This window comes from Sminthopsis crassicaudata, chromosome 2, assembly GCF_048593235.1.
Source record: "Sminthopsis crassicaudata isolate SCR6 chromosome 2, ASM4859323v1, whole genome shotgun sequence".
Lineage (NCBI taxonomy): Eukaryota > Metazoa > Chordata > Mammalia > Dasyuromorphia > Dasyuridae > Sminthopsis > Sminthopsis crassicaudata.
Window position 1 is genome coordinate 273,072,279 of NC_133618.1, and position 27,245 is coordinate 273,099,523.

A 27,245-nucleotide genomic window follows, 5' to 3' on the forward strand; every position below is an offset into this window, starting at 1 on the left:
CTTCAGTGCCCAGAGCCCCTCCCAGGATCTAACCACCTCTTGGGCTCCCGGGGAACAGTGGTATAAGCCACAAGTGCAGGAGGGTTCCAGCAGTCACACCGTTCTACCCCAGACACCCGTCTCAGCGTCGAGCACTCCCTTTTCTGCCTTTCTTATTTCAGGTGGAGCTGGGGGCTCCAGGCCTACCCCCTGGGCTGCTGACTCACTGTGCCAAGCAACAGCCATTGGTAATAGCAAACCTGGCTTCCTTTCTTTGTGGCTAATACCAGACTCACAGAGGTGCTTCTACTGAGAGACAGGCCCCCAAGGTGGCCATGGAAAGACCCTGTATAGCAGATTTATGGCGGAGCTTATTGCGACATGGAGAATGGGGCAACAGCGACAGTGGGATGAGGTAGTCAGCAGCTCAGTCCAGAGTTGCTGGCAAATAAACATGTTGCCACATGTGGCCCCACTGCAAAATGAGGGGGCTGAACCTTGGCCCTGGCCGTGCAGTGAAGGCGTCACTTTTTCTGCGTCAGTGGCCCGATGGTATTTTGAGCCTCATAAATAGTCCCACCTCTGCCCCTCTCCTCCTGGGTCCCTCCCCACCCCCAGCCGCTCTTGTGCTTGGTTTTTGGGCCATGGTTGGAGAACATACTGAAAGGGTAGGAAAGGGTGGGCTCTTCCTCCTAGTGAGGTGGTGGTCATGTGGCTCAGAGGAGCAGCCATTGGCCTCTAAGGCCCCACTTAATCTGCCTCCTACATTAAAGAGGACTAGAAGGGATGGGGGGTGAGGGAAGGCCCTGACAAACGAGATAGAGCAACAGACAAGTTCTCACCAGGAAGGCAGTTCATAATCCTTTCCTCCAGTCTTAGCCATCTAAGAGACTTAGGAGACTTCCTCTCCTCCCTTTCTTCACAGGAGATGAGTGGCCCGTTTCCTAGGTTCTGCCTGTTCATTTTGGGCAATAGTATCAGTGCCAGGGGAAGGAAAAAATTAATCTATCCTTGACAGCCTTCTGGTTTCCTGTCACCAATAGATGCTCATCCTGCTTTAAAGCAACGGGCTTTTATTAACAGGAGTCAGAAGATGAGGAACCAGGGAGATATGGGAGAACTTATCAATTGAGAAAAATGATGGAGGCTTCACCTCACCTCCTCCCTGCTGTCCCAAATTCAACTTTAGTCTAGCTTCATCTACTTTCTTGGGCCAAATTGAGGTAGAATGGCAAGAGCAGCCACTTACCTTGTTTTCCCCCTTTCCTACAAGGCTACCTCCCATTTTTTAGAAGGGTTGGTGAGTAGGCCATTCCTTTATTCAGTACTGAATAGCTCTTGTAGCAGAGTATTATACTGGGACCAACCAGAATAGGCACAATTGTGGATAAAAGGCAAGGTCTGTACAGTACAGCAAAATTTTATTTTTTTAAGGCTTTTATAGGCCCCCTTGCCTCACTTCTATACTTTCTCCTCTTTTCTACTATAGTTCCAGGTTAAGTTATTTGTACTATTGATTGCAGTTTTTTTAAAGCTGTTTTTAAACTTTTTAAAAGCAGATAATCAACAGTTTTGATATTAAAATTCTTATTTATGTACCACCCCCCCCATCCCTTTTCAAATATATTACCACTAGACCAATGGCTACATTTGATCAGAACCATTAGAAATATGGAAGCTCTGTGTGTTTTTAAGATTACAAAGGCTAACTCTGTTACATATAGACCAGGAGTCACATGATCTGTGAGATAAGAATGGTTTTATGTTATACTAAAAATTACAGGTGGAAGGTTAGGTTTGGCCTCTGGACTCACTTTACTGATTGATAGTAGTTCAAATAGCCATGCCAAACTGTTGGCATCCCCCACTAGGGTCATTTTATCTCAATCCAACAAGGATATACATTGAGCTGCTTTGGCAATCCTCAGTGATAACTTTATCTGACAAGTCACTTTATAATGTCACAAGGTACAACTGGACAGACTAGTAGTGCCAATCCACTTTAATCACAACTGAAAGTGGTAAAGTTTCTAAAATGCAGGAATGAAATTCAAATACACTCACTGACCAATAATTGTGCAAATCAGAGCCTTTCAGAAAAACACAGCCCTTGTTTGTCAACCCATCAGGTCACTGGGATTTCTAGATTTATTCCCGAGACTCAAGATCTCTATCTCCCAATCCCTGGCTATTTCTTGTGGATGTAGCCATTGTTAGAAAATAAAGACCCTCCTCCTCCTGCTGTTAGCTCAGCAATCTTCACTTCTGACCAAAAGTCTGTGATGGTGTTCAGGCCCATGTTATCTTTGGCTCCTTCTGTCCCAGCCCATATGTGAAGGGGTTGAGGCTTTTTTATGTCTCACACTGAGTTTTGGTGGAATGTGGAGCAGTGAGTGAAGAAAGATGGTTTTCAAAGGCAACCCATCACCGTGGGAGGTAGTAGGAACAGCTCAGGTGCTTACAAATGTTGGTCCTGTATACCAAGCCAATCAGGCCTTCTTAACTGCTGGAGTCTGAGTTGAAGAGGAAAGAGTCCCTTCTCCTTCTCTGAGTCAAAGACTTAATTTTGGGGTTCATTAATAGTTCATCTGTGTGACTCCATGATGACCTTGAAAGTGCTCTTGAATGAATGAAAAATGTAAACCCCTAAATTAAAGCCCAGACTGTCCTGGCCTTTTTTTCTGTAGAGGGAAAATGTCTGTTTTGCAGTACTGGGCTCTTTGAGTTGACTCAAGTCAACTAAAAAGACAGAGGCATGAAGGTAAATCTCAACAATTATGAAGGAAACCTTACTTTGTCCCCAAACTCCTGACTATAGGGACACCCACATCCTTTTAAACCCCATGTGGCTGTTGTTAGCCCTTTCCTTTTTGAAAGGACTACTAGAACAACAGGTCCTTTGACAAAATGGTATTTTATTAATTTTTTTTTTTTTTTTAAATCTACTACCCCCTCCTCTCATCGTGGGCTTCCTTTTCTGGTTTATATAGATAATAGCATTTAAATAAGATTAGTCCCAGCCTGGCTTCCCTGAAACTGGGCATATTGGTAAAAGGATTTTATTCAATAGTCTGTTGCTGGCATCCATGATGCATTTTAAGGGGGAAAAAATATCTGGGCACAGAGCTGAGAAAATTGGAACTTCCAAAGCTCTACATTTTTAAATCTTCCTCCTATAGACATAGAGCAGCAGGAAGTCAGACTCCTGCTTTTTTAAAACCAAAGTCCAACAAAGCTGAGAAAGCAGCAGCTTGGCCCTCTCAAACTCATACTCACTCTCCCTGATAATATCCATTTGTGTATCACTTCATTGAAGAGTGCAAGTGATAAAATCTCCCTCTCTTTCCCTGGTGGAGGGGGCCCCTGGATCTCTTGTCACCTTTGTCCTGAAGATAAGAGCTTTTTCCAGAGCTCTGGGTAGGAAACTTCTTGAACTTTCCTCATCTCGGCCCACTGGGTCTGATTGATTATAGTGGCTCAGGATACTCCTGCTCTCCATCTTCTGGTAAGGGTCACTGGGGGTGCACGATTCCATATAGGACAAAGCCATCATTCACTAAGGCTATAATTTCGATCATGAGCTCAGAGGCAGGACTTCAATTACTGGCCTTAACTCTGGGCCAGTACAGTCCCACGAGGTGGTCTCATCAACTCACAAGCTCTTAAGCGGGGTCCTGGTACCTGTGGCTCAGCCAGAAATAAGCAAGACAGTGTTGCTAGCTCCTCGGAGAAGTCCTAGGGAAAGGGGAGGAGAAAGGTATAGGGAATGAGATTTAAGATTTTTTTTATCAGTGGGAAACCACTACTACTACTACATAGCTTTCAAACTTATTTAGCAAACCGTTTCACAGTGAACTTTCAGGTTTCTCAAAACATAGATGAGAACAGCTGATAGAATGCTTAGGAACTGTATATATGGTTTTGAACTGGGAATACACAGTAAGCCAGCAGAATGTTGGTTCTGGACTCATAAAGACTTGTGAGCTCAAATCCAGCTTTGGACACTTCCTAATAATCTTTGTGACTCTGAATAAGTCACATTTCACCAGTTTGCCTCAATTTCCTCATCTGTAAAATGGGGATAATAGCACCTACCTCCTAGGGTTCTTGTGTGGATCAAATGAGATACATTCATTAGTAGTATATGTGAGCTATTTGAACAACTCCCAGAAATTTAGCACTTTCCTCTAAGATAACCTAGCACTCTAAGCCCGCAGTCTCATTTTGAATCATTAGGAGCTTGGACTCCTTACCTCAGGCCAGGTAGCCTGGTGGAGACTCCTCAGGCAGCTTTCAATCTCCACCCTTCCCATCAGCCCCCGATCCACCAGTCCCCGAAGCAGGAACAGTAGCAGGTCCCACTGCAACACAAGAGTCATGTCAGAACTACGATAGGGCAAAGATGAAGAATGGGCGACCTATGCTGCAGAACCAGCACTAGGACACCACAGGGAAGCCTACGGCTTCGGGGTCACCAGTGAACCCACCTCTCTCGGCCTTGTATCCGCCAGAAGCCCCACACTTCTTGGACTGAGCAACAGCTGCAGTGGAACAGGTACTTGAAAGTCCTCATGCCAGAGGGAAAGGAGCACCTGCAGAAGCTCTCGGGCTTCCCCCTTTTCCAACCTGTGTGGGGCTGGGGGCCCCAGGGTTGGGATTCGATCAGCAACTGTAGGAAAAGGAGGCAGTCCCTGGACCTTTCCATGGAACATCCAACTGGGCAGCCCTGCAAGCTCCCCTCCCTCCCTCTGCCTCAGGCTGTAGCTTATATGCACATAAATCTGAGGAGCCCCAATGCCATACCAAGAAAAGAAGCCAATTCCACAGAGCACTTTGCAAGCTGCTGCTCAGAGATTGGGCAAAGGAACTGTGAAGATCAAGAAAGAAAACAAGTGGATTGACCCCCAGCCTACTATAATTACTAAAAGTACTTCCTCAGCTAGGTCCCATATCTTACCTGCCGGCACTGAAGGGTCTCCCTCAACTGCCGCAGAAGGTTCTCTAGCTGTTCTGGGGTAATTCCTTCCTCAGGATCCCGGGGCCCCACAGTGAGGGCAAGCACATCCTACAAAGGGAAGGGGGGACAGCAGACCCATCAAAGGGGGGCACAAGAACTAATACTGGGCCCTCTGACTACACTAAGCAGAACTGGTCAAGAAGTGGGAATGTGACTGAGGTCAAAGTGGCCAGGCCAAAGAAGACAGATTCCTCTGTCCCTCTTAATCTAGGTCTGGGAAAGGGTTGAAGCTAATCATTCCTCCTATCAAAGGATAGGAAAGGAAACAAACATACGAATCTCTTGACAATCCTTCCAGGAATCTCATGTTCTCTCCTCCTGGAGGAAAATGGCTGTTTCTGTCCTCTCCAAGCTGAAAGCCTCTTTGGCTTTCTCTTCACTACTGAGTAATCTAAATCTAACCTTTCCCACACCTCTTGATTCTTTTTTAGACCAACAATACCACATGTCCCCTTAAATCCTTTGCCAACATTCACTTTCCTATTTGCACTCTGGATTTGTGTGGCATGAATCCAGTCAATGGGCTATATTTTCCATTTCTTGCTACTAGAGTCCCAACAAGAATCATTAACAGGCAACTTTTAAATAGAGCTCACTGATGAATGAAAGGGATGGAGAATAACTCGGGGGAAATGGGAGACAGACACCTGGAGCTTAGAATACTAGAATGGAGGTAATGACAGGGGTGACGGGGGCAAAGGGTAGCTGTGTACTTTGATCTCGGAGATGAGGTGGGAGGGGAGGGGAGCATGGTGCTCACAAGCGCGGGAGCAGCCCCTCCTCTCCCCCTGGGCAGCTACATCGGGACCCTGGGCTCGAAATGTTCTGCTCATGGCGGCTTTCACCTCCCTCCGGATCAGAGCTACAGATAAGAAAGACAGCGTCAGACAAGACAGACCCTCTAGTACATCTTGGAGTTTTGGCTACTTTCTCTCCCAGAGCTTTACCTGTGATGTTGGCTGATAACCAAGCACAGGCCTTCTCCATTGCGAGCCCTACAGCAATATCCTCTGCACTCCTCAGGACCTGTGACACGTATCACCAGCACCATAGTCACAAATGCAGGATGAAAAGAGAAGGGGAAGGTAGCTGTCCATACAATCTTTGACATCCCACTGGATCCCCATTTCCTTTCCCACCAATGTGGCTCGGGTTTATTAAACCCCACTACATACGGCTGGGGAAGTCTCCTCTGGCAGCAGTACCCGCACGGCCTCAGGGCCCTTCTTTTTGCAAAATCTGAAGTGAGGAGGAGAGGTAGAGATGCCTGAGTCTAGAGATCTTGTCTGAGATCACTACAGGTCCTTGGTCTAGAGGGATTCCTTCCTAACTGACTAGTAAGAGAGCAAACAATTTTATCTAGAAGACTCACACCATTCAACTTTTTTTTGGGGGGGGGAGGGCCCCAATGCAGTGACATCTACTTGGCAATTCAGTCACAGGTGGCTGAGGAGGTGACTTGCCAACCTTTTTAAGTCCTACTGTGCCTCTCTGTCACAAGTTGAATTAAAATGTAGCAAAGACTCACTTTTTAAAAGCTGCAAGTGAAAGGGGAGAATCAGTAAGCATTATTGGGACAAGGGAGGGGGAAAAAAACCTCTCACCAAGGGAAATGGAGAAAAGTACGAAGGAAGCTCTAAAGACAAGGGAAAACAAGCTTCCCAAAGGAAACATAGGCTCCTTTCTGTGACCTTCTGCCTCTGCTGGCCAAGTGGCTCCCTGGAGTTTCTTCTTGCTTAGTCTAAATCTCAAATCAATACTCATTTTGCCCTCACTTCACTTTCCTGCTTAGATTGTTTTCCTCTTGAGGCAAATTCTTACTTTCATGGGATGAGTTGAAGATATGGGATGTAGAAGGTAAAGGATAAGGGGGAAAGAGGCAAAAAGAGAGAATGGAGGGAAGAAGTTCAGAGATCTTCATTTCTTACTCTCTCCCTTGAGTCAATGCTCGTATCCCCTCTGGGCAGATCTGGTCGCACAGTGCCTCCAAAAGCTGGACTGGGAGTCCCCCTTCCTGTTCCTGCTCCCCAAGTTGCTCTTGCAGACGTGATTCTGCTTGCCGAACTAGGTCTGCCACAAATGTTGCCCTATAGGGAAGTTTAGCCAGAAAATGTTTAATAAAATTAACTAGCCATCCCACCCCCTTCAGTGTAAGGCTCAACCCTCTTACTTAATGTGTTTGATGCAATTGGACCCAATTCTTTCTGCAACAAATTCCACAGTCCTTCGAAGAGAAGGCGGTTGGTTGTGGAAGAAGGCTTGGGCTAACTCTGCCTATGTGAAAGGAAGAGATTTTGGGTCAGATCAATTGATTTTTTTCTCCCCAACCTTTTAGTCATCTCTACTCCTTTCTCTCCACCTTACTTGGAGTCCTTGGGATGTTCTGGGAGTCTGAGGTCCTAGGGCAGTAGTTGAAGTTGGGGTAATTTTCCTAACAAAGCCCCCGCTCCGTCCACTGCTACCAGATACCCAAGAGGCGAGCAGCTTCCGTAGTTCTCCTGGAGTAAGAGAGAGGCTCCTGTCACCCCCAGAAGCACCACTTCCTTCAGGGCTTTTCTTGAGTTATGGAGCTCAACATTTCCTCAAGTAATAAACTCAAGGTATTGAGTATTTGAAATAAATCAGAAAGCCATCACCTCAGATAGCCAAAAAAAACTCCAGAGAGGTGGCAGGTTACAACCAGTCTCTCTCCCTGAAAGAGGCTTACCAATGAAAGGGCAGCAGGTGTAGAGAAGTTGCTGATCCACAACAGGCATCATGTCCTGGGAGAAGGGAAAATGAAATGTAGATTACCTAATCAAATATTTTACAAATAAGGATATTAAGTGGCTCAAGATCACTGAAAATGGGGAGGGGATCTTAAGACAGATTCTCTTACTCCAAAATTAGTTACACTCTTTACACTATATTGTTATGTGCACAGACACACATACATAGATAAGCGAGACCTCTGTGTAGTAGGGAAGTTTAATTACCAGCCACTTATATTTTGCAGATAAGGAAACTGAGGCTCAGAAAGGTTACACACAACAAGCCCCAAATCACATAACAGGATGGGGACTTGAAACCTCTAACTTTCAATTCTAGGCTCTTTTAAAAGTAGGAGGCCTCCTTCTGCCCCGGTTCCATCACTCACCAGACCTTGCATCAAAGACATTGTAGCTCCTTCCATGGTGTCTGACTGACCTTCTACTAAAAAGAACAAGTCTTCTGGAAGTGTAGGAATCTGGGAAGAAGTCAGGGTAGACACAAGCATTTCTTCAGATTATTATCCATTTCAACTTCACAGCAGTACTACTGCTGTGACTACACAATATCCTTCATCCCTTTTAAGCCTTGGTCTCTTGGTCCCAACCCTGCTCAAACCCCAAGCATCCTCTTTCCCAAAACTGAGGGACATCATGCTCCCATCTGTGGCCTTTGGTTTCTACCTGGAAAAGCCATCCCAGCACAGCAAGGAGTAACAGTTTGTTCAAAAAACACATTCTTCTTTTATTCTCTTCTGATAGGATCAGGCTCCTAAGAGTAATTGAATGGTATAAATAACATTTACGAAAAAGCATAAGACTATTATGGATGGGGAGCATTACTAAAGGGATTAATGAATTGCAGACTCCCACCTATGTGGATAGGTTGATGAATGAATAAAATATAGACACTATTTTTTCAGGGTTCATATATTCTGACCCTTTTGAAGTCAGCATTTGATCTGTGCCACAGCCAGGATAAGGATCCATACTAACTCAGCCAATAATCATCTTTAAAAATCACTCAGGGAATTTTATCCCCAAATTTCTATTCCAAGTCCCCTGCCTGCTCACCGGTATAATTGAAGCAGGAGAGAAAAAACACTCTGGTAATAGTCCAGTAATGGAGCAATGTGGTCAACAAAGGAGAGGAACTCCACCAACCAGGGTATGGTGAGCACAGCCTGGTGATTCTGTAAACCCTGCTGCAGCAAAGTTAGCACATCCAGCACAGGAGGAACCTGGGAAGTGATAAGTTAGGAGAGAAACTACAGGTATAATTGAGTCAGTTACTATTGAAGCAAGATAGCAAACCTCAGGTGTTCCTCACGATCCCATCTGAATTGCCAATTTAGGGTGATTGTTTCAAGATTTGTACTGCTGCTTCCAGTTCCCATTAGGCCCTTGCTGGCTTACCTGGTTCCTAAGGGCCAGGGCCGAGTCTTGTAGCTCACGAGTTGGAGGTGGCTCAGGGCTCCGATAAGGAAGAAATGCCACAAAGCCCAGGAACTTGGCCAGAAGACGAAGACTCAATAACACCGAGGCAAACTGTCTTCTTTCATCCTATGGGAAATCACAAGGAATGAGAGCAAGATTAGTACTTGGATGAATCTCAAGTATAAAGCAGCAAAGTTATAAGTCCTTTATCTAAAATCATTTTCCACCCCAAGACAGAATACCTTTCCCATTTCTCTACCCATATGCCCCTAATTCCTAGTCTTTTCTACCTGCCGGTCCACATCAGACTCCCCATCCTCATCACTGGGTTCATGCTGGGGTAGGGCAAGATCATTTAGTTCTCGGATCTTCAAACTCAGACTGTCCATAAGGTGTTGGTTAAATTGAAAACTAGGAAAGATGACAGATAACATGACATCAAGGAGAACAATGTGAGAGCAAGAACTCTTCAGAGGTAAAATGAGCTCTGTATGTCTTTGGGGAAAAGGAAAAAGAACAAGTGACTGGAAATTTAATCCCAGATGGAAAAGCTAAAAGGGGCCTTAGAAGATCATCTAGTACAAATGCTTTATTTTATATATAAAAGAGAATGGAGAACTGTCTGCTCTATATACCACTTAACATTTTCTGGTCTTTGCTGTTGCTAGACATTTTCCCCCTAGACACTTACCTGCTGGCACTTAAGATGAAGTCACGGAAAAAGCCTTGCCAGCCAGGAAAGCTAGGTGGTGGACAGGGTCCATTACTACTCTGAGGAGCCACCAGTCGCTCCTGCAGACGGCGAAGCCGCCCCAGCTTGTCAGCTCCTAGCATGCTTAATACATCTGGGTCAGGGGCTTCACCCAAAGCCATTCCTCCAGCGCCTGAAGGGCTCTGACACATCTGGGACAGAAAGAAAATAGAATTGAAATTAAGTCAGAAAGGTAAACATTCAGTTCAGAGATAAATAGGACTTGGAAAATGGGAGTAATAAAGAACAGGCTTGCTTTAGTCATACAAAGTCTGACATTGTTAGTCAACGTATGGCGAATACGCAGCTCTAAAGGTGCTTCAACCTCCCAAATAACAAGGCAGGGAGTAAGGCCACTTCTCCAATCTAAGCTTCGCTACCCAGCCTCTAGTCTGAGGTTCCCCCCCCCACCTTTCTATCTAATCTTCCTAAAATTCCAGCTACTTCCTGGATTACTTCCACCCTTTTTTCTGATATGTCCCCAGGCACAGGGGTCACTAGTAACTTGTACATCACCTGAAGAAGCTGTTTCTGAAAAAGTCGAACAAAATGGCTGTGGCTGGAGGCTGCAGAAAGTTGACTCATCATGGATCTACAGTGATCAAAGGGCAGATTATGAAAAGAAAAGTCCAAGTAAGGAAGAAAAATGCTTATCTGCATGTATGTCCTTTATTGAGAGCTTTTGTATAATTTACAAAGTTGGTTTTAACAAGCAGAAAAATGAGAAGCTTGTCTAAAGGAGAGAATGAGGTTTAGACTAAACAAATAGTTCAGCCCTTACAATGTCTACCATTGAAAACTATGGTCATGAGTTGATCATCTCCCAACAAAGAAAAATGAAGAAATTAAGAAACTAACTGAAGAATCCTGGCCCAGATATTTAGAGCTCTTCTGAACCTATACAACCACAGGAATAAGGGATAAACCAACCCTGTTTTGAGCCACCTCTGAGTAAATGAATTTAAGAGTTAATTTTTCAAACTTAAGTGATAAGGTCAATGAAAACTGGAGACATAATTAATAGGATAAGGCAAAGGAGTGAAGTGTTTTGGTGAAAATCTAAAACCTATCATTTCCCAAACCAGCTATGGTAAGACTAGCAGATTGTTTCTTTGCTGAAAGGAAGAAAAAGCGTCCTATGTAAGGGTACTTACCTGATCCTATTGCCTAAGCCTTTCTCAAAATCCCAGCCAGGCTCTTCATGCCGATCTTCCCATTCCCGGAGCACCTCGTAAAATACATCCCTAATAAGAAAGACGGCAGAATGCCTAGCCAATCAGGGCCACTAATCTATGCCCTGTGACAACCCACTCATCTTTGAGTCCCAGCACTGCTAGAAAAAGCTGGGCTTAGGGATTCTTTATTTTATCTGAACAAGGTTTACTAACCACTCCAAATGCATTCATTCCCTCAACCAAGGGGTTAGCTATGACAGCCATTAACAAAGCATGCATTATAGGATAAACCTATGCAGATCCAGCCATCTATCTTCTCACCCCATCTCCCTTATAAGTAAATGACATGCATCTTTTTGACACATGATCAGAGTACAGTCTATGGCAGAGAAAGACAATAAAGTTAACTCATGGAGGCAATCATATCCATTAGTTGTGCTTTATTAATAACATGCTCCTGGGGTAGGTGGTATTTATTACCATGGGCACCAAGAAAAATGACTCCTCACCCTCATTCCCAAATCCTGCTTCCCTAATCACCTCTGTTTCTTGAAAGTATGAAAGGCCCGGTCACTAGAGAAGTTTGCACGGTTGTCTGTTTCTGGCTGAAAGGAGACAGCTTGGGCAGGGGGTGATAGCAGCAGAGAGACCTAAAGCATGGCAGGGGTATCAAAGTTAAGCCAGTAGTCATCAGAGACCAACTACAATCTCTCCATGCATTCACCCTTGCCCACAGAGCTAGCCCTAATCACAACACAAAACTGAAAAGTTTGTAAATTATTTGTTTAAGTCATCGTATTCCTTGCACTGTGCAGGTCTAAGAAAAGCTGAAATTTTGGGTAGAGATGCAGGTCAGGGTGAATACCTTAGCTGTACTGCCTTCGTAGGCATCCCGGAGCCGGCCCTGCAAAGTAGGAGAGAAGCAAAGCAGGCGCTCATTCTCAGCTAGCAGCTTCAATGTCCCTTTGTCCAGGTGGGAGAGAACCCTGGGTGGTGGGGGATGAGAATGGTCACAATAGAGAATAAGCCACACGGAAGCCAGAAAGGCAAGGATACGAGACCCAAAGAGAGAGAAGGTATAACTGAGTTGTGACGCCCGGCTTGAATGATATACAGAGTGCTTACACGCGGCACAGTAAAAAAGAAAGTGGTTCTAGAATCAGAAGACCGAGGTTGTCTCTGATGTTCACTACTAGCATGACTTTTTGGCTATGTCTGTGACGTCCCTGGGGCCCATTTCCTCAACTATAAACGAAGGAGCTAGATTAGATGACCTGGGAAGAGGAACAAGGTGGGCAGGGACAGAAGAGCCCAAAGACTGCTACAGTCCTGAAAATAGGAAGAGCAAGGTGAATACGGGCACAAAAGATAAAAAGAGGCAAGCCATCTAACACATTGGTCATATGGGTTCAAGGCTCAAGCCTGTGCCCAGAGGCAAGTTAAGTACTCCAAAGAGCTTCCAAGAGAACAGAGGAATTAAAAAAGAAGGTTCAGGTGACTACACTAGTGAAACTCACTGGAACTGATGCTCCAAAACCTGTACTGCAAAAAACACACAGTCATGGATATTCTGGAATAGTGGCCTCTGGAGGGGACCTAGAGGGATAGGAATGGAACATTAGCCAAGTGTTTTCATCTCAGAGTTGACCCACAAGATGTTTCTGCATGGAACACTCTCCTACTGACCCCCAGGGCAGAGTCCCAGGTCATCTTCAACACCAGTCATTCGTCGCACAGTGAGCAGTTGAAGAACAAAAAACAGCTCCAAGAAGAGACTTGGGACCAGATTTTCTGGGGGGAAAAAAAAAAAAAAAAGTGAAGGAACATGAAAAATCCTCTTCACTTCACACAGTTTCTGCCATTGCTTTGTCAACTTTCTCTCATCTCGCTCTCTACTCCAGCTCCCCTGCACAGACCTTACTCACCAGCGATACAGGATGAATAGACAATGGCTACTAACTGCAACCTCTGCTGACAGGAAACCTTGCCGGGGTCCGCAGGTTCTGGTGTAAGGCCCCCAGTTCGATTGGGAACAGGAAGACTAGAGTCTAGGGCAGAACTGGCTGGGGTAGGTGGCTGATGCAGCAGCTTGAATCTGAGGATATATAAATGAGGATATATTAATTCTATTATTTCTGTCTTTTCCCTAAAAATCCTCCAAACTCTGCAGGGATTCCAAAGCTGGAGACCTGGTGCCTACATAAAGGATCCCATAGCTCCCCAAGGGGGAAGCGACAGCCCAAAGAACAGCCCTACAGATTCCCCTGTGGAGAGAGACCATCCCAAAGAGCAGCAACGTCTTACCGCTCCTTCCTAAGCATCTCCCGCTCCTCCTGTAGACTGCTGCACCCCAGGGGAAGGTCAAGGCCCCACGGACTATTGTCCAAGGCTGAGGGATGGGAACTCGGGGCCTGGCTGATTGGGGGTGAGGTGAAGCAGGTCTTGGGCTTGGAGAGAGATCGCTCTGTGCTCACCCTCGTTGGATTGATCCTCCGGGAAGGTTTCATCCTGCTAAGAGCAGCCACAGGTTTTCTTCACATTCCTATTCTCGAAGACTTAGCTTCTCCAACCCTTCATCTCTTCATAGGATCTCTTTGGGGTTGGAAGGGACCTTAAGGCCATCTAGTCCAACCCGCTTATTTGACAGCTGATGCAGGTCAGAGAGGGGATGCTGCCCGGATCACGGGGACACTGAGGGCTAGCTTCCTGCACTCCGCTCCCGCTCCCGTCATTTTTTCTAACTCCCAGTCCCGCAGAGCTCTCCCACGCTGCTGCTCCCCCAGATGCGGCGGCACTCCTAGCACGGTGGGGAGCCCCCTCCCCCTCCCGGGGAACTCGTGTTTGTAGCGGGGAGTCCTCACCCGGTGGGGCCAGAAGGCACGGAGCCCACGGGGGGAAACTCCTCCAGGTTGCTGAGATTCAGGGATTCGGCAGCAGGGAGGCCGGGGCCGCTCGAGCCCCTGGACTTCCAGCCCCCTCCCCAGGGCGGGCTGTCTCCGCTCCCCCCCTCCTCCGGCCCCCCCGCGCCGCGACCCCCCCTTTCCCGGACCGGCCCCCTCTTCCTCCCGCCCCCTCCTCGGCGGGCTAGCGGGGGCTCCCCGACGGAGGCAACCGGGGGCTCGGCCGAGGCCGGGAAGAGCTGGCTTCGCACCCCACGGCCGCTTCCCCGCGCCGCGCCGGAGCCTCCGGGCCGCCCCGCTGAGGCCCCGGGAGTCTTGGCCGGGGTCGGGGGGCCCTGGGGGAGGGCGCGACTGCTCTGCTCGCGCAGGAAGTTCAGCAAGAAGGGCACGAATTCCTTCCGCAGCGGCTCGAGGGGCGCCAGGGCGGCCGCCTCCCCGAGGGCGTCCTGGAGAGAGGGAGGAAAAGTGCCTGAGGCCGGGCTGGGGAGCCCCTCCGCCGCCCGAGCCCGGCCCGCCTCCCACGGACCCGACAGTCGCGGCCCGCCCTTTGTGGAGCGGGTCCGCTGGCGGCCACAAGGCGCTGTTACCTCCGCGCCTCGGGCTCCGCGCGCTAGCCACCGCACGGTGGCCGTCGCCGTCACCTCCTCCCGCAGTAGCGCCTCCAAAACGGCCGCCATCCCGGCTGGGGCGTCCCTCCCAGACTGCGCAGGCGCGCGCGCGCCGGGAGGCGGAGTCCCGACGCCGAATCCCCGACCGTTGGCCGCCGGAGGCTGTGCTGGAGCCGAAAACTGAGACTGGGCAGAGCTGCCGGAGGCTACCCTGCAGCTGGGCGGGAGCGAAGGGGGTTCGGGGCGGGAAAGGGAGGTGGTCGAGCCGCTCTTCCAGAGGAAGCCCCGAAGTCGGCGTGAGGCGGATCGGGAGACCGCGCGGCCGGGCCCCGCCTCCGGACGGGGCGGTGGAACGAGCGCGCGCCCTTTAGGTAGGGAGGAGGAGCGCCCGCCAGGCGGGGAGTGGGGCCTGAGTATGGGGCCTCGCCGATTCGACCCGCCCAGCTCCGAGCCCGCGCTCCGCCTACTTAGTGCTACTTTGCTAACTTTAATTCCTTAGTGTCCTCGGCTTTCGGTAACTGCGCGCTTTATTCCATGCGTTTATAAACACGTTGTGGAGGAGGGGATGCGTTCTCGGTAGCAGCTAAGGAGGCGGAAATGGACCGGAGCCGGGGCCTCGGGGGGGTGTCCGCACCGGGGGACCCCTGCCGAGCTTTAAGCGAAATTTTGGCAGAAACCTCAGAGTAAAGCCCTCTAAATAATTTCTAATGCTTATGAACTGCTGTTTATGGTTGAAATGTTTGAATCGGAGGGTTCTTTGCAGCACAGTGGGAGAAACACTTGATTAGTTCCATTCCGTTATCGTACAAGTTGGGAAAACTTCCTGGGAAAGTGAAATGACTTGCCCACAACCACTTCACACAGCTTGGCAGGATCTGATCCCGGGACCCACACCGAGGTTTCAGACCCTAGCTCACTCTAACGTTCCTACTCAGTTACATTAACTACATTTAAATTGTCTTTTTCATCTTTGCCTAATTGGCTTAAAGTAGCTACTTAAATGCTTCACTGAATGCTGGTGAGGTAGGTTAAATTTGGAGAAATATCAAAGAATTAGGACCAGTCCAAACTGTTCAGTTTTTTCCAGCCTGTTTCCTGGACCTAGCCGGCTTGAATTTTCCCCATCCTTTCTGTTTACAATTCCTAACCATCAATTTCTGTTATTGCTTGTTTTGTTTTTAGCATTTCCATAAATCAGTAACACCTATGATACAGTACTTCATTATAGGCAAATCTGGCTATATTGTGAAATAATGTGGTCTCCAATGTACAATTCAACATGACAATTTTGATTCATACCTCTTTCATGCCATTATTATAATGCAGTTAAAATACATCAAGGACTCTTATTGTAGTATGGAGAGAAATGAGCAAACCTCAGATAGTTTTAATTGCTGTTCCTTAGAAATCTGACTAGAAAGCAGGTTGTTCTCAGTGACATCAGAAGAATTGTTGAGTGTCGATGTTCACCGAAAATCTTTGCAGAACAGACTTCACGGTTACTGAAGAAATAAATGGGAAACTAACGACTAACACCATTAGATGGCACTAATGGCAAAAATTCCAGGTCAGATTAGCCCTGATAAGACAGTTCCAGTTCCTTTCTTTCAAAGGAAGATTACAGAAGAGACAATGAACTCTGTCAGACAGTTTGCATTACTAGACATTACCGTGGCAGTCCAGGAGTGTTCCATGGGAGAAGAGAGAACAGTAATTTACAAGCTGTGTTACAAAGCATCCATGTATTTGCACAAGTCTGGAGTCTCAGGGCCTTTGGGGCAACAAATTCAAGCAGAGGCACCATAGCAACCCTGAGCCAGTTGTAGTGATAGGGCCGATAGTTCCCCAGTTACCACTTGACTGCAGATTCTTGGAGGGACAAAGGGAATTGACTTCAGTTACACAATTAAGGCAGTGTGGTCCAGTAGAAAATCCTGCATTTGGTCAGGTCAGAGGACCCAAGTTTAAATCCCATCTTTACCATTAACTAACATGTCTGTGACCCTGGGCAACAATTTCATCTTAAACAGTAAGATTAGGCTAGACTTAATGTTCCCTTCTGGCTCTAACTGTGAATCCCACGGGTGAGTTTAAAATGTGCTGTGGCTGCCCACGTTATTTTTGCTTTTATACAGTTTATACCTCTGATTTGGTTCTTTGTTGGAAGTGAACTGGCTCTTAAAGCAGCATGGGCTGTTTTTTCACCCTTATGTAAGGGGAAGCTTGAGATTATTAACCTGGTGGATGTAATAAATTTTAAAAACAATAGAATCAGACAACTGGCATTACCAAATGATCATAAAAATGCAGTCAGAGCTGGAGTTTGCATGCGGAATGAATATTTTATTACTAGTTTATAAAAATAAAATACAAAATAATTTGAAACAGAACTTAAAACACTGTACAAAGCCTTAATATGATACAAATGGGGAAATTAAATAAATAATTACACTTTTATGTACAAACGGCCGATATGAAAGCACTCATGTTTCTGCAAATACCTTATATCCTTGGTTGCCTGAGAAAAGAATAGGAAAAAGCGGGGTGTTTGTGGGGGGTCGGGGGACACTTGTAGGTAATACCTTTGGGAGGAAACAAAATTAGAAGACAGTCTTACTGATGTGCCATTTACAAAATACCCCAATACTTTCACAGAACAGCTTCTCATCTTCCTATGTCCTGTCAGTGATTCACAGGGAGTCAAGCAGAATCATCGAGTGTTCACCTAACTTATTTGTATGAATCAATAAGAAATCCTATCCTTCAGCTTGCTATTTGAGTCTGATTTAGCAGCCACCAACAATTCACAGTTTCTTAAGTTTACTTCCTAGTTCAAAATGGTTTTCCTGTTTTAAAAAGTTAGGGATATCTAGGTAAAAGAAAATGGCACAATGATGTAGGCACTGGCTGTTTGAGGAAAGCAGTCAAAACTAAAAACCAATATATAACTGAAACCTAGTGTGGGGTGTACCCCAAAAAGCAGCATGTTGAAGGAAACTAGTGGACCCATACTAAAGCATCTGAAGAATAAACTTCAGTCTTTTTTTTTTTTTTTTTCCATCTTCTGCCTTCTCTGCTGGGTGTCTTTAAAATTTTGAATAATCTAATTTTATACTTTTTGGTACCATCTCTCAATAACCAATGATCCTTTTGGGAAAACTCGGTATCTTGAAAAATTTATGGATTTTGGAAAATCCTGTGACTTCTTCCACCTCAATCCTACCTCCCTCTTTTCCCCCCACCCCCCTAATCAATATTCAAGCACTGGTCTTTTAGGTTTTGAGAATAGATTTCTTTAACCCATTAGAAATGAAAAAAAGTATACCCACATGCAAGGAAAATTGCATTTAAAATCAGACTTGCAAAGAAATCTAGTTCCTGTGATGTGGTTTTTAGAGACGTGAATTACAGTTTATAAAAACAAGACGGTTAAATATCCTAAAAACTCACCATCCGACTTACTAAGAATCTTCACAATCAAGCTGTGGAACCCAGAAGTTACACAAAGGCAAGTGTTCATAATAGTTTGTGGAATGAATAGCCTCCACAGTGCAAGAAACTATTTACTGAATGACCTCTTTCATTTTTTTCCCCATTCTTTAGGTAAATAGGCACCTTGCTAATATTCTTGGGCATCTGGGAAAAGCAGGGCTGCATAACTCATGATAAAAAGCTTAAGGAAACAAGTTGTGCCCATCCTGCCATTTCTACTATATCTTAAGAAGATAACAGCATCCTATTATAACCTTATTAAGGGAATGGCAGGAAGAATGCCAAAATATTTTTCTTGAAATTCACTGTTAGAAGTACTGGAGAAGGGAATGGGATTCAAGTAATTACTAAACATGTAGAAGACTTGCTTCTTGTCCGTGAAACTTTCTCAACTTCTTGTGTCTAAAAACTGTAGGCATTCATCAGATTGCAATAATGCCAAGTGATACTATCTGGTCGGGTTTGTCTCATGAAGAACCTTTTACTTTTTTTGAGGGAGGGGTAATAAAGAAATCAAATCATAGAACCTCTGCTTTACAGAGGAGCCTGGCTTTATAAAGTTAGTGTCACGTCCAGCAGGGAACACTGTGTCTGGGGCAAATGAAACCATAATGAAATTAGAAAACATTCACTTGTTGGGAGTCATAGAATGGCTCTGAGAATCTTCTGTGTAGCTACTCTCCTTTGCTGTGCTAGAAAACCCCAATCCCCCTTTCCCATAATGTATGATTTCTTTAAGGTCCAAAGTTTGTGGGTAAAACTGCCACTATTGGGGTGGGGGGGTTCTCAACTTCTTGTGTCTAAAAACTGTAGGCATTCATCAGATTGCAATAATGCCAAGTGATACTATCTGGTCGGGTTTGTCTCATGAAGAACCTTTTACTTTTTTTGAGGGGGGGGTAATAAAGAAATCAAATCATAGAACCTCTGCTTTACAGAGGAGCCTGGCTTTATAAAGTTAGTGTCACATCCAGCAGGGAACAATGTGTCTGGGGCAAACAAAACCATAATGAAATTAGAAAACATTCACTTGTTGGGAGTCATAGAATGACTCTGAGAATCTTCTGTACTGTAGCTACTCTCCTTTGCTGTGCTAGAAAACCCCAATCCCCCTTTCCCATAATGTATGATTTCTTTAAGGTCCAAAGTTTGTGGGTAAAACTGCCACAATTGGGGTGGGGGGGGGAGGTTGGGATAACAAAAATTATAAAAGTTTTCCTAAGTGGTGGTGTAACCCACTCTGGTTACCTTCTGGGAGAGCAGGAATTGGATTTCTTTTACAGTAGCCCTGAGTGGAAATCAGATGTTTCAGATCACTCTTCCAAGCTGAAGTTTTAAATAATCATGTACCTGTAGATTGCTAAGTATATGATGATCTTGTGGGACAGTCATGGTGGCTACATCCCTTAAGTATTAAACATTTTTGTCTCTTTTTTAAAAATAAGACTAACAAGTCCGTGTCTGTCTTGTCTACAGAACCAAAGGCAAAGAGAAGCCAAAAAATAAATTTTTCTCTTTCAGGACTAGTGGCATTGGTGCTAAAGTGACCATTCTCACCTGAGATGAAGTGCCCAAATACTCCATGAATATGTATGTAAACAAAAACAGGTATATTTGAATCTTCCTGCTATCAAGATTACAAAAGAACAGGTATAAAACAAAAGTGATAGTTCTCTCATACCTGTGCACTTTTTTGTTATAAACAAAGGAGGCAAATTTTTTTTTTTAAATCTGAAGAGCTTAGTTACTTGTGACTACTAAATTTGACTTACCATTTATAAATAGTTTAAAATGCCCAAAGAGTCAAATGTACCTTCCCTAAACCTCCTATCCCACTCCCCAGCTATTAAATTCTGATTTCTGGGACACTATTTCCCCATCACTAACTTCTAATGCTAGGTAAGGAATGAAATTTCCAAAACTAGGGACCCCCCCCAATAAAAAAATCTCTAATTCTGTTTCAACTTGGTCACCTCATGTAGAAATAAATGTGTTGGTTATGATTTAAACTATGTTTTTACATGCATAAAGCTATGCTTTCTCCCTGTAAAATGCAACCTTGAAAAACATTAGCATAGAAGTCTGTAGAATGGAAGGAATCTCATCAGTGCTTCTGTAATATTTTGAGAGCCTTCCCACTATGCAAAAATGTTCCCAAAGTGGCCACTTAGATTAATCAAGGAGTCTTTTACATAGTCTTTAAAAAATTACATATGTAGTATAATACATTAGAGTAAGCAGCAAAGGATATAAAGTGTATATTGACTTCAATGGGTTGCAATAAATACTATTATTTTGCTAGTTATTTGGGACTTGATTATCTTCACAATGTTTATAGAAAAATGGAAATTTAGTTCATACCATGCAACTTAAAATTTAAGTATAAATACATCATTATTAGCAAAGCCAGTTTGCATAGGAATGGTGAATTAGAGAACAAAACGTCTCTGAACAAGTCCAAAATTTAGAAATTCTCATCATTCCAGGCAGCAGCTTTTAAGTTTAAAATTTATCTGACCCAGTTTTCCTCTTTATATTTACCATGTTAAATCTGTTCACACAAAAAATATCTTCACGTATGAAAACGTAGGTAAAGATGACCGTATAGAATTTTAATTGAATGCCTCAACCAATCTCCAATCCCTGGGAAGCAAAATTCAGGATTAGATCATATAGCTACAAAAGGTGATTAAAATGATTCTGCCCATGTATTTTGCTCAACTGATACAATACAAAGAACTGGAGAAGAAAAGGGAGCTTAGGAAGAGGTGTGTGTCAATAACTGTATCTTAAAACACCCAGGAATTGCAGGCTGTCAAAAGGCTTGCCTTCCAAACCTCAATTCAACTGAGGCACTTGAGTTCCCATAATGCAGTTCTGGCTTTTGCCAAACATTTTTTAGTCTTTATGCAGTTTTATTTGACTTTGATTAGCACCTACCCCTAAACCCCCAAACTCAACACATTTCTATTTAGGATAATCAAATGAACTGCTTTTAAGTTGGGGACAGTGGATAAGCTACACTTGTCACCCAAATCTGCAATATGTCAACACTAGAGAAAAAAAATTCATTCTTTAATACATCCTAACTTAAAAAACAACAAAAAACTAAGATTCCCCCCTCCCACTGTCCCCCAAAAAAGTTCTGAGCTTGTAAACTCAGGAATGATACTCTAATTTAGCCTGAGTGACATTCAATATCTAAAAGCACAAATAATCCGTTCAAGGACAACTATGCTTTTAAATAAATTACACTAGATACTCTACATAGGATATGTACTTTCAGATATACTTAATAATATATGAAGGTAGAGCTACTTTATAGGTTTTCTCCCCTAAAAGAAAGCAGAGAGAGCAGAAACACATCTTTGGTTAACTCTTTAACATGCAAGATAAAATATTCTTACATAATGATGGCTGCTTATCTCTCAATCCTGATGTGTGGTATTTGAGGCTTAACAAACTTTGCCAGTGCTTCTTATAAAAAAAGCAGGGCAGCACAGTGGAAAGGTCAAAGGTATGGGGGAAGAAGTGGAAAGGTCAAGGGTATGGGGGAAGAACCAAAGAGAGGGGAAAAAAAAAACAAAAACATTTATATACCACTGACTTCAATGTTGGTTTGGGGAAAACTTGGCAAAGATGCCAGCAGGGAAGTGAGATCACACATACACTACACTAGTAGCCACATCTACAACAGCTCTTCAAAATGGGTTATGACTAGCACAGTTGTGACTAGAGAGAACAGAACTTAAAGCAGGCTACTTTTAGCACATTTTAGCCAATACAACAAAATAAAAATTGTATAGCTCTGATAATCACAAGTCTATAAGTACCCAGTAAAAGTAAAGAAAGCAAATGGAATGATAACAGGGTTGTTTTTTTTGTTTGTTTGTTTGTTTTATCAATTCATGTTAACCTAGCATGGCATTCTCTTTGTCATTGGACTTAAACCATGATCATTATCCCAGATTATATACTGAAACCCTGATGACAGTACTATGAGATTAATGTGACAAATCTTTGAACCAACAATACAACTTTCAAGTAATTTTTTTTCCCATTAAAAGCTTTCTTTAAATGAAAACTTAAACTATACTCCTAAAATCTGGCTTATTTGAAAACTGTCAACCCTTAAACCTTATACAGGGAAGGTTGGAAGAATCTCTCTGAGGTGTCACATGCCAAGAAAATATTTTCATAAAATGAAGACGCAAGGCCCAAGTGTATTTGAGGCACACAATAGAAGGGGGATTTCACCATCTGTGGTCTATAAATTACAAATGGAGAATGAGTGAATGAGTTTATACGCATATGTCTCTCTATATTTATATATATATATATATATTTATAAATATTTATATAATTTATCATGAAGACATGCAAGTGTTATTATAGCAACTATTATACAATATAATACAGAGAGATTGGCCTTGCCAATGTTACAGTTGCTTCAGGAACAGCAGGTATTCCCTACCTGTTGTATTCCTCTGTAGTGCTTGAAACCCAAAAGAAATTAAGGTTCCTTACTATGCTACATTACTTATAGGAGACAGTACACACATGGAGAGTATTTTTTTTTTTTAAGTCCAACATAGACTAAGAAAAAAGTTCAGTGCAGCTTCAGGGCTACATTGATGCAGCATTGGAACATATTTACTCAGAGAAGAAATATTCTTTTTTCAAACCAAGGGAATGAGGTTTGGCAACAAACACAAGGTTAAAGAAAAAAGCACAGATGTTTGTTTGCTGGAAGGCAAATATCAACAGCAAGCAGACCCATTTAGCTGACCCTGATAAGGTTTCCACAACACCCAGCATGCCAGGGACATGGAGTATAAGGTGGCCAATTCAAAGTCTGAAATAGTTTCATTTTGGCTGGTCCCTTTTACAGGGAAAAGTATATGATGAGAGGGTTTCCACTGAGATCCTCCATAATTACTAAATGGAACCACACAAAAATTGGGATGGGAAGCTCAACATTGTTATTGTTAATCTGAGGCACAGTGGTAGGACCTGGTAGGAGCAAAAGATGAATTAAAAAAACACCAAAGATAACTATTTAAGCCTGATCTTCCAGCTTTATTTCCCCAATCAATTCTAGTTATTAGGTAACTTACAAAATGTAAGGTTTGAGGATTACCTTCCTCAACAATATACCTAATTCCTTTTTCTGGAGGGAGGAGGAAGTAATCCTAAGATGTAAAAATGGAGAGACAATCCAGTGTCCCTTTCCCATTTACTTTTTCTGGAAACATCTTGGGGGTTGCCATTGAAAATAACTGGTGCTCCAAGGAACTAGGGGATGAGGATTGGGGTTATAGGGAGGTAAATTTATAGGCAAGGGGATTCCTCAACTTGAACTTTCATGCCTCTTATAATCTTCCAAGTTGCTACTAGTGTAAAGATTCTGGCTTCCAAATCAATCTGTGGATATCTTTCATCTCTCCTATAGATTCTTGAAAGAAGGTCTTTAGTTATCTGCCACCATAAGAAGTACTGAATTGTACAGCTGTTACATCAAAGGACAATATGAGGGAACTAAGTTCTCTGGATTTGAAATAGCTAAGTCAAGTCTTAGCAAACATTGCTAAAAAACATATATGGGTTTTAAAGATGCCTGGTGAGAGGAGAATGAAGTATGTGGGCTTGCTCACTTGGACTTGAAACAAAGGTTACACAATGACCCAACATACCAAATGGACATAAAACCAAAGAACTCACTCATTATCACTGGCTTCCAGATAGCATATTTTCTTAAATTAAAATGATCTGAGCAATACCAATTCTCTAAAATGTGAAAAACTTGAATGAAAATATTAATTTTCAGATTTTGTTTAAATAGATAGTAGGCCAAAACCATAAACTTCATTCGGCCTCTTTCACCACTTTCTTTTGGAAAGCAGTTAAGGAATTAAAGATTACTGGACTTGGTGAATTTCACCCCAATGAGGTTGCTGGATTGCCCCTTCCCACGCAAATATACTCTTTGATTTCTGATCTGCTTGCTGCCTGCCTTTTGGTAATTCTTTGTCACACATTCTTTTCATAAATAATTTATCATATGTTACTTTCTTTTGCAAGTGAAGGTCAACACTGATTTTTTTTAAAATATATAGTACACGGACACAACATGCATCAGGTTTAGGAGGATTTCACACCTGTGATAGGGACACAGCTTGGTTCCTATCTGCTGAGTTTACTGGCTGACTTATTCTTCCCTGGGGGAGTTTTGGGACTGGCAGAATGGTGGTAGAGGCTGCCAGATCCTTTCATGCCATTCTTGCTGGATTTAAGACAGCAGTGCTCCTGTTGGCAGGACCTCCTCGAAGATGAGGATCCTGAGTGGCTGGGAGGTGATTTGCTTCTCCCCAGATGTGGGGATGAACTCCTCTGGTCATGGTGGGGCCGTCCAGCCCTGGATGGTGAGGAACTTGAAGTGCGGGGCAAGGAAGAGCTTCGTGGAGAGGCACTGGGACTTCTCCGAGGGACAACTGGGCTCTTTGGGGGTGTTTTTGGACTGTGAGGGGAGCCAGGACTCTTGCACTGAGTAGAGCCCCGAGATTTCTGAGATCCATTTTGAAGAATTTGAGCCAGACGGGAGAAAAGGTCCGAGTCAGAGTTGCTGCTCCCTAAGACTTTATACCTACGTAACCTTAAAAGAACACAAGAAGAATTATCTTGATATTCATTTCAGTAGGATATATGAAAATCTGCAAACTGTAAATATCTTAAAATATGCACAGATACTCTTTACATGTGCCAATTGTTTGTGCCATTACAAGATCATGTTTTAGGGGTATAGAGGATTCCACTCTAATTTTATTTTTCAGTATTTCAATCCTTTTAAGAAATTTGATAAGATCACATGTATGATTGTGTGATATTGGTTAAACCATTTAGTTTGGGGATGTTTACATCTATGAAAATCTCAACATTATTCTGTGAGTCTTCCACATGAATTGTTCCTACCAAGAAGAATAAAAGCTGTTATTAAAAATATTTTATCCATATTCACTAATTTGTAAATTTTTTTAAAAAGTTACTTAATCCCAATTTCTTCATCTATAAAATGGTGAAGTTAGACTAGATAGATGATCACTTCTTTTGAGTTAATGTAATTCTATGATTCTGGTAATTTAATGGAACCTGTGAGAATTCCTGATAACACAGTGTTTGAAAAATGTGTTTGGATAGATGATTTAGATGTTCTAAGTAAGTGGCTCAAAAGTCTTCACTTTGATTTATAAAACTTCAAATTGCTAAAGCTACTACTGATCTAACCTTATTACCCGGCACCTAGAAATTGACTTTTAAGGCTGTATTAGCACCTTTGTAAGAAGCAAGGAACTTAGAAATGACATTCTAATATAATTGGTCATCAACAATTTATTCACTTTCTGGGATCCTCTTCCCTCCAATTCTCTTTTACAAGTGTCATGCTATGCTTGGTAAAGTGTTGCTAATCTGCTTCCAGGACTTACAAATAATCCTATAATTAAAATTAATCCAACCTGTTGTTTTAGTACCATGGCCCAACTGGGAGGCTTCCTATATCTGACCTCTGTGCTCTAAACTGGTTTATCCTATGTTATATTTCGCATCGTGCTCCCCCACTGGGCCTGCTTACAAAATGTTAATTCTGATTAGTAGGAAGCACATTATGACTTTTGTGGCCTTAAAATGCTAAATATTTTAAAATTCAATTTAGTTATATTGAATTCCTAAGCAATCCAATTCATAAATTCAACAAAGTAACTGAATGACTATATAAACTGCCTAGCATGTAAGATATTGTACCAAGATACCAAAATAAAAATAATACAGTCCTTTTACTCAAGAAGCTTCCTTTCCGTTGGAAGAAGGGAGAGAACATGCATGTACCTAGATAAATATAATACAAGAGGGAATAGTGAGGGCAAAAGAGATATCCAGGTAAGGTAGTAAAGGAAAATTTGAGAAGGAAGAGAATACTGTGATTAGGAAGACTCACAAAGAAGGTGATACCTGAGGCAAGAAAATTCTTAAAGAAGGAAGTGAGAAGGGAATGTTTTTTGGCATAAGACAGAGCTCACCTTCTTACCCCTTGGTACTTTTGGTTCATGATTTTCCCTCTTCTTGAAATGTTGTCCCCATCCTCTTATTTAGACCTAAGAAAGTACTATAAACTGACCACCCCTGACTTCTTCCAGATAGTAACAATTCTTTCCTCTTTTGGGTCTTACCCAACAACTGGTCTGAGTACAAATAATACTGAAATAAAATAATTATCATAACTTTAGGTTACTTAGGTTATATCATTATATGCTGCTTAGGTTGTAAATGCTCTTCCTCAGTGCTTTGTACATGAAAGGTGCTTAAGAAATAATCTGAGTTGAAGAAGTATTATTAAAAGGAAAGAGGGAAAATCTGGATGATGAATCTTTAAATAAATCCTTACACTATCAAGAGAAAATGTATAGCTCTTAGGACAAATCATTAGATCTTAACGTTTCATTTAAACAACTATACTGAACTTATTGGTACTATTGTTTCATTTAAGTAACTATAATGTACTTCCATGCAATGGAAGACATTCACCATTTTTCCTGAGATTTCTCTTAGAGATGGGTATTTTCAACCTAATGCTTAGTTACCCTTTCAGCTCATGATAGAGGCAGAACCTTTATTTAAAAAACTTTAAAATACAAAAATCTTTTATACTCAAAGAGATATTTATTGCTAATAAATACAAAGGTAACATACTGCTTGTGATTCAGATATTTTTTCATTTCTTGCTAACAGCTTAAGACCTTTTTCTCTTTCTTATTGGTTTTTCTACACTTCAGTGCTTCAATTCTCAAGGGAAGAGGTCTGATTATCACTCCATAATATTTACCTTTCCACTCCCTCTAAAAATTGTAAATCATATCTTGAAACTACCTAAAATATAGTTATACCCTAAACTGCAAATACAAAACAACTTCCAAAGACTGGTAAAATCTGTCATAGGAATTTTTGTCTTAATCTGATCAGAAAGGCACTGGGAACCATCTGCCAAGTTACAGAAATAGTTTTTTAATATAGAACTAGACATTATAATGATATTTATTAAAATGATATACTAGCTACTTCTGGAAGCATTTAAACCTTAAAAATTAGT

At 42.9% G+C, this 27,245-nt stretch overlaps 3 protein-coding genes across 14 annotated transcripts in view; 1 reads left to right on the forward strand and 2 right to left on the reverse strand.

The window, feature by feature from the left end:
• STARD9 (StAR related lipid transfer domain containing 9) overlaps positions 1–4,649 on the forward strand; it is a 161,588-nt gene extending 156,939 nt beyond the window's left edge. For all 3 annotated transcript variants that reach the window (XM_074289392.1, XM_074289394.1, XM_074289393.1), the window contains exon 33: positions 162–4,649. In XM_074289392.1, coding sequence (XP_074145493.1) covers positions 162–263 — 102 coding nt within the window. In that variant the 3' untranslated portion in view covers positions 264–4,649. The remainder of the gene's footprint in view (positions 1–161) is intronic.
• Positions 1,967–14,963, reverse strand: CDAN1 (codanin 1). 5 transcript variants are annotated; one of them, XM_074289403.1, is made up of 28 exons: positions 14,594–14,963; positions 13,968–14,452; positions 13,411–13,617; positions 13,032–13,201; positions 12,793–12,897; positions 12,624–12,702; positions 11,972–12,092; positions 11,647–11,756; positions 11,086–11,175; positions 10,448–10,523; positions 9,872–10,083; positions 9,471–9,591; positions 9,160–9,306; positions 8,818–8,984; positions 8,428–8,515; positions 8,133–8,222; positions 7,704–7,758; positions 7,361–7,494; positions 7,167–7,270; positions 6,925–7,083; positions 6,172–6,235; positions 5,944–6,022; positions 5,710–5,858; positions 4,937–5,044; positions 4,783–4,846; positions 4,467–4,648; positions 4,233–4,340; positions 1,967–3,714 (listed from the first exon to the last, which is right to left on the reverse strand). In XM_074289403.1, the coding sequence occupies exons 1-28, from the start codon at positions 14,681–14,683 to the stop codon at positions 3,589–3,591; spliced, it is 3,690 nt and encodes a 1,229-aa protein (XP_074145504.1). In that variant the 5' UTR covers positions 14,684–14,963; the 3' UTR covers positions 1,967–3,588. The 5 variants fall into 5 exon arrangements, 4 of the variants coding, with proteins under 4 accessions (XP_074145504.1, XP_074145502.1, XP_074145505.1 ...); XM_074289401.1 differs by having other exon boundaries at positions 13,411–13,614; positions 14,594–14,801; XR_012486407.1 differs by lacking the exon at positions 4,783–4,846 and having other exon boundaries at positions 14,594–14,802.
• Positions 14,964–23,164: 8,201 nt separating this feature from the next.
• TTBK2 (tau tubulin kinase 2) overlaps positions 23,165–27,245 on the reverse strand; it is a 249,379-nt gene continuing 245,298 nt past the window's right edge. For all 6 annotated transcript variants that reach the window (XM_074289397.1, XM_074289396.1, XM_074289395.1 and 3 more), the window contains one exon: positions 23,165–24,758. In XM_074289397.1, the coding sequence (XP_074145498.1) occupies positions 24,290–24,758 (469 nt within the window). In that variant the 3' untranslated portion in view covers positions 23,165–24,289. The remainder of the gene's footprint in view (positions 24,759–27,245) is intronic.